The 13,332-nt window shown below is 43.6% G+C and overlaps 1 protein-coding gene and 1 long non-coding RNA gene across 4 annotated transcripts in view; one reads left to right on the top strand and one right to left on the bottom strand.

The window, feature by feature from the left end:
- Nucleotides 1-13,224, top strand: part of LOC109311139 — a 13,980-nt gene extending 756 nt beyond the window's left edge. The window contains exons 2-3 of the long non-coding RNA XR_002101430.1: nt 9,349-9,352; nt 13,098-13,224. This is a non-coding gene — a long non-coding RNA (uncharacterized LOC109311139). The remainder of the gene's footprint in view (nt 1-9,348; nt 9,353-13,097) is intronic.
- Nucleotides 1-13,332, bottom strand: part of SRGAP3 (SLIT-ROBO Rho GTPase activating protein 3) — a 216,260-nt gene that overhangs the window by 79,136 nt on the left and 123,792 nt on the right. For all 3 annotated transcript variants that reach the window (XM_019536576.1, XM_019536577.1, XM_019536578.1), the window contains exon 3: nt 11,143-11,305. In XM_019536576.1, coding sequence (XP_019392121.1) covers nt 11,143-11,305 — 163 coding nt within the window. The remainder of the gene's footprint in view (nt 1-11,142; nt 11,306-13,332) is intronic.

Below are 13,332 nucleotides of genomic sequence, written 5' to 3'. Positions count from 1 at the left end.
GGGTAAATCTCAAATTTCAAGAAATGCAGGAGGCCAGGGATCCCTAAGCCCACACCCCGTGCCCCTGCACTGCCCCAAGAACTCTGCCCGGCTGGCTCAACAGACTGCACGGTGGAAAGAGAGACGATGCCGCAGAGGCCGTGCTCTTCCCTTGCATCTTGCATTCTCCACACAGGGGCCTGGGAAGCTTTTGCCCTATCTCTAGGCCAAGCAGATCATGAAAGAATCCCTGAACAAAGTGCAGCTCCAAAAGGTTCATGTAAAGAGACCCTGGTGATTGCAGAAGACCAGCCAGGACAGTGATGCACAGAGAAGACAAACCAGCAAATGATGGACCTGGTTCCTAAAATGGGTTTTCCATCTTTAATTCCTACAGTTCTGTGACTTGCACCCAACCCTTTGATAACCAGCCTTTGCTGAAAACCTATGTATTTATACAAAACCAGACCCTGAAGTCATATATATGCTTATATGCCAATGCCACTGAAACGTAGGCACTTCTGAACAGGAACACTGACATTGTTTCAAGTCATACTATACCTCCAAGTTTTTGAAAGGAGCATCGACCTTATAAAGAGTTCCTTTGTTTTGGATTGGTTTTGATCAGACATTGCCAGTGCTCAGAAATGCTTTTCTCATGGGAAATTATCTCAGGTGTCCACAGAGAAAAACAGCAACAGGGAAAAATAAAAACAGCAACAATAAAAAATTCAGATCTCATACAGGAGCCTAAAACTGATGACCCCTAAGAATCAGAGGCTACTTTCCAAAGGTATGAGAAATGCCCAAGAGGCATATGCAAAGTATTTTTCTTGAAAGTATCCGTGCCACTGTTAGAGCCTGCACGCACAGCCCACTGTCCAATACACAATGTGACTGACTGTAAAACATTTTCTAGAAAAATTTACTACCGTGCTTTGGAGGATTGACAGGTTTTATGTAACAAGAAACTGCACCCATTAGAGGACAATTGCCTATTGTCATTGTAACTTTAAACAACCAAAATGATATCATTACTGGGTCTTTTTATAAAAACCCTGAGACACATTTAAGATCCCTTTGGGCTTTTCCTTCACTATATAAGTCATCAGTATAACATTACCCAGGCTTACAGTAACTAAAGCCTTAGTCTTGGGTCTCAAGACTGCAGCAAGCTACACCTATGGAGATAATAACACAAGCCATGTCTTTGGATTTTAAGATCATAGAAACAAGAGGTGGCGTGTTAGGGACTGGACTGAGAGGCACTGTAATGGACAGGCAGGGTTGTAGCACTATATTCAACACCAAATTCTAAAGCATCATTGTGAGAAGAAAGATGCACGGTTCATTTAATTGCTGGGACAAAATTCAAAGACAGGGGTTTAATTACAGCTGTAGGAAACAATGGTTGCAGTTTGCAGGGGTCTGGCTTAAACACACGAGTTCAGGGGATAGGACAAATCGTTCATTCAGCCTCCCACATCTTCAGGCAGAAGGAATGTGATCTTTCTTTCACCTCCGGAAAGGCCAGAAAGATAAGAAATAAATCAAAAGATGTCCTTCAACCTAAAGGTCCCAAAACATTGAGTTTTGCTGGTCCTCAAACCCAAGCCCAGACCTGGATCCAGTTTTACAAGTTGTTCTTGCATTTATATTAATCAGAACCAAAGCTTCAAATAGCCATGACTTCTGGTATGTTGGAAATAGAGACACAAATTCTGCAGACTGGATCCGTCTCTAAATGAACCCTAGAATCCATTAGCTTCGACCCTCAGGTATTCAGGTTGGAACCCACTTCCACCGTCCTAGAGCAGTCCTCCACAATGGGTCGATGCAAGTCTTGGTTAAGTCCTACCTAAACCACCAGGATATATAGAAGTGGTGCACAAACCTATTTTTATTCCTTTACACAAGGATGAATTTCCAACTCTGAAGAGTTCCCCAAATCCTAACTCCCAGCTCTACACCGTTCACCATAATACTAGGGAACATGATATTACCACTGATCTGAGTGATCCCTCCTCACTTCACATCAACATGGGAGGCATTCAGTGCCACCTACTAGAGACAGAGCCGTCTTGCTGATTACACTTTCTTACACATCCAGCACATTGGGCTTGCAACTCTTTCCCCTCCCAAAAAGTGAATCCATCTCACACCATCTCACATGACTATACCTCATTAACTATTGATGCCCATGTCACAGTGTAATGATGCAAAGTTATTTGATGCCAACAAATCAGAGGACGAAAAACAAACAAGAATGGTGCTTCCATCGCAGAACAGCACACAACAAACTCTGCTTACTGATGCGTGGATTCCCATAAAAGAGCCAATTCCTCTTCCCAGAATTACTACCAGAAAACTGACAGATCATTAAAAATACTTCAGCATTCTCCACCTCTGGCCCAACATACTGTATGATGAGGTGCCCGATAAGATTGTCTAATACTTTCCATATCAACCCCTGGTGTTTCAGTGACTAACTGTTTGAGTTGAAATGTTCTATAATTGGCATCTGACTCAAAATGAACTTTTCTGGAAAGCCTGAGCAAAATTGCTCCATCTATTTCCAGGAGATTAGTGAAATATAATAATTATACAACACAAGAGGCATGCAGAATACTTTGCAGGCGTGGAAGAATAACATACCTCCCCCCAAAAACCCGTATGGTTTATATATAAACCAGGATAGGAAGGTGCAGTGCAGAACTCTAAATTTCTATACATGTATATGATAAGGAACAAGAATTTGTACATATATGTGTATGTGTTTAGCTTCTATATGTAATTCCTATCCTTTGTCATTTTTTGGACCTTAATCCCCACATATATTTCAATTTCTCTTTCTGTAACTGCTACCAATTTCATTTGTTGCATCAGCTAGTTTTTCTGAGTCCTTTCATACTGCCTAGATCTTCCTTTTTGTTTATTTTACTCTTTTCAACTTTTTCCAGCTTTCCTTCCTTCTTGTAAATGATAGTGTTTGGCCAGTGTCGTAGAACGGCATTCCTAAAACTACAGCCCCTGCTCAAGAGAAGTATTTTTGATATGCAGTTGCTTCTTGCTCCCTTAAAACCAGAGGGAAAGACAGCCCCTTCCCCTGTCCAGACATGTTAAGACAAACAGCCAGCTGATGTAAATTGAGGTACAATCATGGTAGTTCCACTGATTTCAGTGGAGGTACACTGACTTACACCCATGTCAGGATCAGCTTTAGAGGCCTGTCTTGGTACTGTGCTAAACAGTAACAAGGGGGTTCAGATCCCAGCTGTAGAAAATCTCTCATTTTCCGCCCCATCAAGCCTCATCAAAAGCCAAGGTGCTATATCATCTTTGTCTCTGGAAGACTGGTCCTAGCTGAGGACTAAGCAGCTTTATACAAGCCACACTATAACTCAGGTCCCAGAGGGAAACAGCCTGCATCTGGATTCTTCTCCCTCCCATAACTCCCTGTAAAATAAATAATGAAGACCAAGGATGGGATTACAGTTTGAGGAAGGCACCGGTTTCAAACTATGCCTTCCTCAGCAGGATCATGCCATACCTACATTTCAGGCTAATAGGGCTGTTGGGTTAATTCAGTCAAAAAAGAAGTGTTCCCAAGAGTGGGCAACCGGGACAAAGCAGGCCAGACAGAAATACATGCTCCCAACGTCAAGGATTAGGGTGATGGTTACTGCAATACCAGGTGTTGAGAGATCAGACGACCTCTACCTCTACCAATATTAAAAAAAGGACTGAACTTCACAGCTTTAGGAGAAGTGATGGCTCCTCATTAAGGCTTGGGGTAAGCTGTACACCAAAGTGTGAGTACTGCCTAGGTGGACACATCCAAGCAATCTTTAAATGACCTTGCTCAGGTGTCTGTACCAGGGTAACCACAGCAGCACAGAGCTCAGCTAGCGCTAAGTGCTCAGGTATTTAACCAGTGTGTTGCAACTCGTCTTGAACCCCATGCTGCCACAAGCTATACTACTATTGGTACCCCAGCCAGCTACTTTAAAACTAGCTCAGCAAGTCTACATGAGTTGCAATCATATCTATGGGTTGTAGCTTAGCTAAGATTTCAGTAGCACCAGAACAACCCGAGCAGTAAGAATCAACGACAGCAATCTTGTTATGGAGATTGTGATGTTCAGAGAATTAGAACAGAAATTAGCTTGAAGGAACTGACAATTAGAAGGCAATGACGGATGAGGCCTCGAGCAATGAGTCTATCTCCATTTAACAGCACAATATATTCCTCTGATGTGAGACTGTATTGGATACTACACCAATCCTGCTCTTTCCTCATCCTGAGGTGGGAAGACTGAACAGGTCCCAAACAAGCAAAAATTAACCCAAACCAAAAGCTAAAGTTCAACAACCAAACTTGCTTGCAGTTCAGAAATAATGGAAACTAATGCCTCCTCCTTCCCTTACTCTGACAGTCATTTTAGGCCTGCCCAGGCTCCTGTCAACACCAACGTTAGCCTTTGTCCTAGCCTCAACAGGAGCAAGACTAGATAAACCCTTTGTTGAACTGAATTAAATCCTGCTAACTAAACCATTTAAATTCATTCCCCACCAGACTATAAGGGAAAGTCTTCCCATTTGCCTTAGATTTGGATAAGCCACTGCATTTTCTTTTGGGCTGGCCACAATGAAAAATGTCTACTAGATGAATGACAGAAAACTAGGATGAGCTGAGGAGACCGTGTGCTCGAGGTCACTGACAGGGCAAACCACTTCCATGGAGAGGAACAAAATGTAAAGCCCCAATTTACTGATTGCTCATCCTGGCTGGTGCTAAGAACACCCACTGAAGCCAGCTGGAAGTGGAATAGCTCATCACCTTAGGACTTTTGTTGGCAAAATTACCACTGCACTGCTCAAACACATATCAATTATGCATGTACTTATAGCTCACCCGTTGTGTGCCCCTTCCTTTACTGCAATCATTTTTATTTATATAAAGACAGCACTCCCTACATTTGTAATTGGAGAATTCAGCAAACCTTCCAGTTTCTCTACGCACCCATAGCATGTCACAATCCATTAACAAATGCTAGATGGGGGAATTAAAACTGACATCTCTGAAACAAATGTTACTCTAATTTACCATCAAAGAGCAATCTACAGGCAAATTGAACAGCTGAACAATAATTAGGGATGCTTTTAACTATTCCAGTGCTGGCCTAGATGCACAACACTCATTGATAGCATGGCCACCCTCAGGTTATGTGATGGAAATGCCATCAAGAGACATATTCAAAACCACACTGGACCAAACACTGGAAAATATGGTCTAGAGAAAGCATGCTGGCATTGGCTGAAGGAATGGGTTAGGTGAACTAAGATCTCTTTTCCAGTTCTAATTTCTGGGACATTCCTGTTTACACACGTGCCTTAGCCTCCTCACCGAAGCCCTGTTCATCGTGATCCTAAACCATGGTCCTAAACCATGTCTGCAGTGGCACACTAGGAGTTAAAAGCACAGCCGGCTTCTCCCCAAAAGTATCAGCCTCCCTATATACATTAATGGCAAACCATGACACAAAATAAGCCTTTTCCGTTGATCACTATTTCAAGGACATGCAAGCCCTACTAGGATTTAAACTTGAGGGACAAATGTGAGTGAAATCACAGATCCCCACAACTCAGTTGTACAGTCTCCTCCTGATTCAAAGCAGGTGCTGGCTTTGGCAGGTTGCTGATGGAGTCACCGTTCTTTGCCTCTGCTGCAAAAAAATCAGAAGTCGAGGGAAAGGAGCAACTTCTTTGCAGAATAAGCACTTTTGCCAGACAGTTAAAATGGGGGGGGATAGTAACAGAAGAAGAAATGCAAGAAACATAACGCTGCTGAGTCTATGAACTATTTTATCACCTTGGCCTGGTCAAAATTTGATTTATTGTAAAGAAATATTTTTAACATCAGGTTTAGGCCTTTGTTCAAGTCACCTACTCTAACGTAATATGAGATACGTCATCCAAAGATTTAGTGGAGGAAAGGAAAAAGCCCAAAGGTGGCCTCATCATTCATGTCAACAACTGGGGAGAGGGGACATTTTTTAAAGTAAAATGTCAACTGCTTCTATTAAGCCTTATCCAAATATGGGACAACTCTTCTATATTTCAGGGTAGGGTAGGGCAAGAAGAGGGACAGATGTTCAATTTCAAGGTAGGGTAGGGCAAGAAGAGGGACAGATGTTCAATATTAAGCTACCAGAGCCAACTTTCCCTTAAGGTATTAGTTCTAGGTCTAAGTCAAAAAAAGGAAAAAAAGAAAAAGAAAAAGAAATCGCAAAGCATCTACATACCAGTTTGGACTTGGATCTGACTACAGTTCTCTAAAAGGTCTCAGGTCCCATAAGCTTTTGCCGCATGACACTCGAAATTTAATAACAAAAATTGATATCAAGTTATAAAATCCACAAGCTCATCTGATCCCATGATATTAGCATTTGGGTTGGATTTCCTGAAGGCTAGCTATTGATATTTTGGCACGGTTCAATCTAAATATCCAAATCTCAGCTCTAGCTTTGATTCCATCTCTACTCTGCAATTCAAAAGTCAACCTAAACAAAAACCTGATTAATATAATCTAACAATATTATGTTAAAAGTGGAAAGAGTTCAAGTATATATTCACTGATATTTAAGGTCAACATTGAGGGTTGCTATGAACTGGCTCAAGTCACACAAACCACCAATCCCCATCTATATCTTACCTCACAGTCCCCACCAAAGATGTCCAAAAATTGCTATTTATTCCTGGAGTCAAGCCCATCTAAGCATCTGTCTGGAAATTACTCATCTCTTCTTTTGTGCTTGGCTCCAATTATGGGTGGCAAAGACAGGAAGTGGGGTACAGAAGGGAAAGAAGTCAGAAACAGGAAGTTGTGGGACTGTCGCTTGCGCTCAGATTCACAGAAGTTTAGGGCTGGAAGGGACCTCGTGAGATCATTGGGTCCAGCCCCCTGCTTTGGGCACGTAAAACTGCTGGGGTCAAATAACCAGCCTCCTGAAGATCTCCGGGGTAGGTGCCTGCACCACCGCCACTGGGAGTCGATTCCAGAGTCTGGTCACACGAACCGTAAAGAAGTTTTTCCTTATATCCAGTCTGAAACCTCCTTCTAGGAGTTTATAACCATTGCTCCTGGTTTTCCCCTGGGGCAGTTTGGTAAATAGTTGTTCACCTAGCCCCTGATGCTGTCCCCTGATATATCTGTAAGCTGCCACCTAATCCCCCCCAAAGTCTTCTCTTTTCTAGGCTGAACAGTCCCATATCTGTCAGTCTTTCCTCATAGGACTTGCTCTTCAGGCCTCTAATCACACAAGTGGCTCTTCTCTGGACTCCCTCAAGCTTCTCCACATCCTTCTTGAAGTGCGGCACCCAGAACTGGATGCAGTTCTCCAGCTGCAGCCTTGCCAATGCCGAGTAGAGCGGGAGAATAACTTCCTTAGCTTTGCTTCAGATGCATCACTTGATGCATGCCAGCATATTGTTTGCTCTGTTGACTATAGCATTACACTGGTGGCTCATATTCATTTTATTGTCAATTATGACCCCCAGGTCCCTTTTGGATATAGTGCTAACTCACGTAGCACCACCAAGCCTGTAAGTTTGTTGCAGATTTTTCCTCCCGAGATGGAGCAGTTTACATTTCTCAGTACTGAACAGTATCTGGTTCTGGTCTGCCCATTTTACTAATCTATCTAGGTTTGCCTGGATCATCAGCCTACCCTGAAGCATGGCTGCACTTTCCCAAAGCTTAGTGTCATCAGAAAACTTTGCCACGTACCAAATCCTGGGAGACCCCACTGACTACCTTTTGCCAGCTTGACACAGATCTGTCTATTAGTACTCTCTGGGTCTGACTCCACAGCCAGTTTCCCACTCATCTGACTGTTGAATTGTTGAGCCCACAGTCCCCTAATTTTACTTGGAGAGCCTCATGGGACACCAAGTCAAAGGCCTTCCTAAAGTCCAAGTAAATGACATCAACCTCATCTCCCTTATCCAGGTGGTGAGTAACCTGGTCATAGAAGGAGATGAGGTTAGTCAGATATGACTTAACCATGACAAAAAGCCGTGCTGGCTGTCATTCAGAATTTTGCCTTCTACTAACTTATTGTATATGGACTCCTTGAGAAATTTTTGGAGGATTTTTCCTAGGACTGATGTCAGGCTGATTGGCCTGTAGTTCCCTGGGTCCTCTCTCCTCTCCTTCTTGAAGAACAACATTGGCCAGGAACATAGGAACAACATTGGCGCTCTTCCAGTCTTCTGGGACCTCTCCTGACTGCCACGAATTCTCAAAGAGATTTGCCAGTAGTCCTGCAATGACTGCAGCTAATTCATTCAGCACTCTCAGATGGAGTTCTTCCAGTCCTGCTGACTTACAGATAACCAGCCTCTCTAGCTGCTCTTTCCTCTGCCTGGACTGTTGGTAGGTGACCATCCCTACTGTGATCATTCTGCATCATATTTGCATTTGGAAGGATATCAGTCAGACTGGTGGAATAGAGATGTGATGTACTCGTTCAGGAGTTCGTTGGTATTGGTGATCAGATGTCCAGATGCATGGAGCAGCAGTCCCACATTTCCACTAGTTTTCCTCCTGTTACCTATATGCCTATAGAAGGATTTCTTATTGTCCTTAATTTTGGCTGCTAACCTGAATTCGGTCACCACATTTGCTTTTCTAATCTACCCCCTACAGGTGTGGGTCAATCTTATGTAGTTCTCCTTGAGGCCTACTCCTAGCTTCCATCGTTGGTAAGCCTACCTTTTCTTTCAGAAGATCTGCAACTTCTTTGCTGAATCAAGATGGCCCCCAAGCCTTGTGCCACTTTTCTTGCATACAGATATGGACAACTTCTATGCACCGAGAATCGTATCCTTGAGGAACGACCACTCTTTGTCCACACTCTTTCCCTGCGGTCCATGATCCCATAGGGCATTACTCACTAAAGCCCTTCAGTTATTGAAGTCAGCTTTTTTAAAGTCAAGAATTTGTAGCTTACTGACAGATTTCCCAGCCCACAGTGAAAGTAATAGTGTTGGGGTTGCTGTCGCCTAGGTTACCCTCCATCTTCAGATCACTCACCAAGTCAACCCCCTTGGCCAAGACTAAATCTAGGCGGGCATTTCCTCTGGTCAGCCTGTATACTTCCTGAAACAGGTAACGCTCATCGATACAAATCAGGAATCTATGTGACCAATCAGATCTGGCTGAGTGTTCTCCCCAGGAGATGTCTGGGTAGTTAAAGTCACCAATGACGACCATATCCCATGCTCTCGCAGCCTCTTGCAGTCCTCTGGAGAATTCCAGATCTGCCTCCTCATCTTGATTCAGAGGTCTGTAATATATTCCTACAGTTAGGTCCCTTTTGCCATGTCATCCTGTCCCCCTTCTGTCCTCGCCTGTATCTTGACCCAGAGGGTCTCAAGTCGCCCTTCCTTAGTACCAATTTCAGCTTTCAAGGAGGTGTACTGCCCTTTTACATCTACAGCTACACCTCCACCCTTTTTTCCTATGCGATCACTCCTATGTAGGGTATAGCTCTCTATAGCTATGGTCCAATTGTGGGTATCGCTATGATATCATAGTCTCTTCTGGAAAGCAGGATGCCCAGTTCCTCCTGTTTGTTCCCCATGCTTCTGGCATTTGTGTACAGGCATTTGAGCTTTCTGATGGAGGTCCTTGGTTTCTGTCACACTGAGGGAGCTCCATTCCTTCAGCTTGTGCTGTAGTGTCCTTCCTGTCATCTCCCGGTGTAACGGTTGTTTGTTTGTTGGCCCCTTGGCTTGCTCCAATCGTTGTCCCCTGGTGATCTTAGTTTAAAGCTCTGTCGAGACCTGCAGCACCAGGGTAAATTCCAATAAGACTGCAGGGATTGGGTGGTCTATGAAGTGGGCTCACCACATACCCTGGATCTCAAAAGGGGCTGAGTTAGTGGCTTTCAGTATAAATGTTTAATAGGTACAGGAAACCTTCATTATTCATGGGTTCGGCGTTCATAGTTTCAAATATTCGCAAATGTCAAACCAGTATTTTAAATGCACTTCATACACTTCCAGGAGCTCCTTGCAAGCTCTGCGCTTGCTGCCACCAGGCTCCCACTGCCGCGCTCCCACCATCGGCACTGGAGCTGTCCCGGTCCCCCAGCCACCTCATTTGCAGATTTTGCCATTCACAGGGGATACAAGAACGTATCCCCCACAAGGAGTGAGGGTTGCCTGTATAACCTTGAAAAATGACTTAAGTTCAACCCTAACTAGCAGCACAAATATGACTTTTTACATTCATAGCCAAGAAAACAATCCTACTCACTAGTAAGCTATTGACCAGCTATACACTGTGGTAAATAATAGAGGTGTGCAAAGTGGGCCCTATTCGATTCGGATTTGGCCCAAATCAGGGACAGTGATTTGATTCATTGATTCAGAGCACTGTCCCTGATTCGATTCAGCTGAATCCGAATCTGAAGATTTGATGCTGATTTGGAGATCAAAAGCCCCTGCTACCTAGAGGTATACAGAAAAAACATTTAAAGCTGTGTCTATGTCTGAATCTCCAACAAATCTTTCCAAATCTCTCCAAGTCAATTCAGAGGCTTCTGATTCAATTTGGAGAGATTAAAGGGCCCTCTGATTTGATTCCAGTTCAGAGATTCAACTACCACATAGGGCCAAATCTCCGCTGAATCAAATCAGGGACCAAAGCTTCGCACAGCCCCAGTAAATAAACTGTAAATACCTATGCTCCTGTCCATATGCTGTGCCATAAGATGAAAAACCAGAGTGCATGCATTTAGATCTGGGATAGTTCAATGGACACAGTGATGAAAACTCTGGCCAGGATTTCCAGAGAGAAAAAAAGTCAGAATTCCAAGATTCCTCCATTCACAGAGATAATTTCCAAGAACAAGGGTGTAACCCTCATCCCACGTGAATCAATGGCAAACTTCCACTGACTTCACATAGGACAGGATCTCATAGGTGGTTCTTTTTTTAATTTTATTTTTCATACCTTTACTATTCCTCAACTTGTGTTTCAAGGGCTTTCCCAGGACCTTGTTAGCCTCTCTTTTTTTCTGTTCTTTGTTCCACTGGTGATCTAGTATATCCTCTAGATCCTTAATGAGTAGAAATGCCCCTTCCTCAGCTTACCTTTTTAAAGAGCCTGATGACGTCCTCACTGATCTGTGAGAGTCGGACAATGACATTGTTCATGAAGATGTCATTCAGGGTAGCATGATCTCTGCTCTCCCGCCGAGTCTGGGTCAGAACCAGGTACCAGCAGTTCATGGGCGAAAGGAGATGCTGATCTTTCCTAGATACATAAGAACAAATTGCACAGGCAAATGTGAGCAAATGAAAAAGCATTTAAGGCACAAGTGCATCCTATCCAAGATATCAATCCCATTGGGTACCCCTGAATAGGTACATTACTGTCCCTCCTGCTGAAGAGAAGAGGCCTAGATTGCTCTTTACCACAGGGACCACTGCAGTGTTCGATTAGTTACTTGACTCTAATTCACAGAACATGTTATCGATCCAAGTTGCTCATCTTTCCCAGCACCGATCTGAGTGACATGTGAGATCTCATAACATATAGCCACAAAGGTGTCACTCTGTTGGATGTTTAGCATGCCCACTGCTAAGCAGACATGAGCATTTTGATGTGTTGTTCTGCTGGTGGACCACTTGGTCATCACTTCTTGTGTTACCAGTACCCCAAAGGCTTACTCCCCAGGCCTGTGGCTGCACACTGCACTGCAGCAGAAACTCCAACAGTGTAGACCAGCAAGTAAAACCCAGATACCAGACCAGGGCAACTCCAGGGCTTTTCAAAGGAGAAAAACATTTCAAAGGAAAGAAAAATGGCCTGTTAAGCAATCTCAGCAAGTCTCCAGAGTCAATCCCCAAGATTCAAGTATAATAACCAAATCAAGGCAACTACTACTGTGGAATACTAGATCATATATTTATTAGCAGTGATGGACTAGAGGACTTCCTAGTCCTTTCTCTCTCTCACCTCCACAGCTGCTTTATCATGCATGCTTTGTAGAACCTCTAATTGTTGCAAGAAAATGTCTTCAAGACTTGTCACCTGTAACATTTTTGAGCCACAGACCTTATTATTCTTGTTAATTATCTGCATTTTGATAGCACTGGAAACTCCCAATTGGGGAATCTAGCTCAATCTAGCTCTGTGGTGCTAGGCACAGTATAGCAGAGGGTTTTTTTAAATGGTCTTTGTTTAAAGTACGTGTATAGAAAGCAGAATGGTCTATGTGAAGCACTGTGCCTTCTCATACCCGTAACAGTATTGCCAACTCACACAATTTTGCTGAAAGTCTTGAGATATTTAGTGGTTTTCTTAAAGCCTTGCTCCTGGAGACATGCGCTACAGAGTGATTATCAACTGTCATTTTAACAAGCTAGTTTTCTAACCTTCCTGGCTGAAGAGAGAGGAATGGAAATATGACCAAGGGGCACCCAAAAGGCACAGAAACTAGAGGATATAATATAAAAAATATATATTACAAAAAAAATCTATTGTTGTTGAGGCCTGGACTACTGTTGAGGAGTCCCAGGCTCCCATTGAGGCCCACGCTCATAATGTTTCAATGCTTGGGGTTGACAATACTGCTAAAAACAAGAAATTATGCAAGAAGCCTCTCACAATTTGTAGACCATCATGACTACAACATCGTTCTTGACATCCATGTTTATAAAATGATTTCTTGGCAGAGGTAGTCACTAAACTCTATCTTCTTCTGCCCATATTTATGCTTAATGCGGCTAGCTCTCTTCAGACGTGAGTCTTCTAACACAGTTGCTCCAATGACTTCCAAGGAGCTACTCCCAGTTTGTACTGGTGCAAGTAGAGAATTGGGCCCGCTTGAGTAAGATTTTGACAGGTATAACAAAGGGCAGCCGAGCTTACAGTGTTGCAGTCATCACCACTGTATATCACAGTGAGGGGGCAAGGGGGGCACACTGGTGCTTCTCTTGCCGCAGGGGGTGCATGCCGGCGCTTCTCCCAGCGCCCAATCTCAGGGGGTGCACGTGCACCCACATGCACCCCCTATGCATCACCAGTGGTTTTCTACACATAGAATCATAAAAAATTAGGATTGGAAGGGATTGCAGGAGGTCACGTCTAATCCAACCCTCGGCTCAAAGCAGGACCATCTCCAACTAGATCATCCCAGCCAAAGCTTTGTGTAGCCAGGTCTTAAAAACCTGCAAGAATGGCGATTCCACCACCCCTCCGGGTAACCTGTTCCAGTGCTTTACTACCCTCCTAGGGAAAAAGTATTTCATAATATCTAACGTAAACTTCCCTTGCTG

The sequence above is a fragment of the Crocodylus porosus genome, unplaced genomic scaffold (assembly GCF_001723895.1).
Source record: "Crocodylus porosus isolate Cpor-Errol unplaced genomic scaffold, CroPor_comp1, whole genome shotgun sequence".
Taxonomy (NCBI): Eukaryota; Metazoa; Chordata; order Crocodylia; family Crocodylidae; genus Crocodylus; species Crocodylus porosus.
The sequence above is the reverse complement of the archived record's forward strand: the minus strand, read 5'-3'. Positions and strand labels throughout refer to the sequence as shown.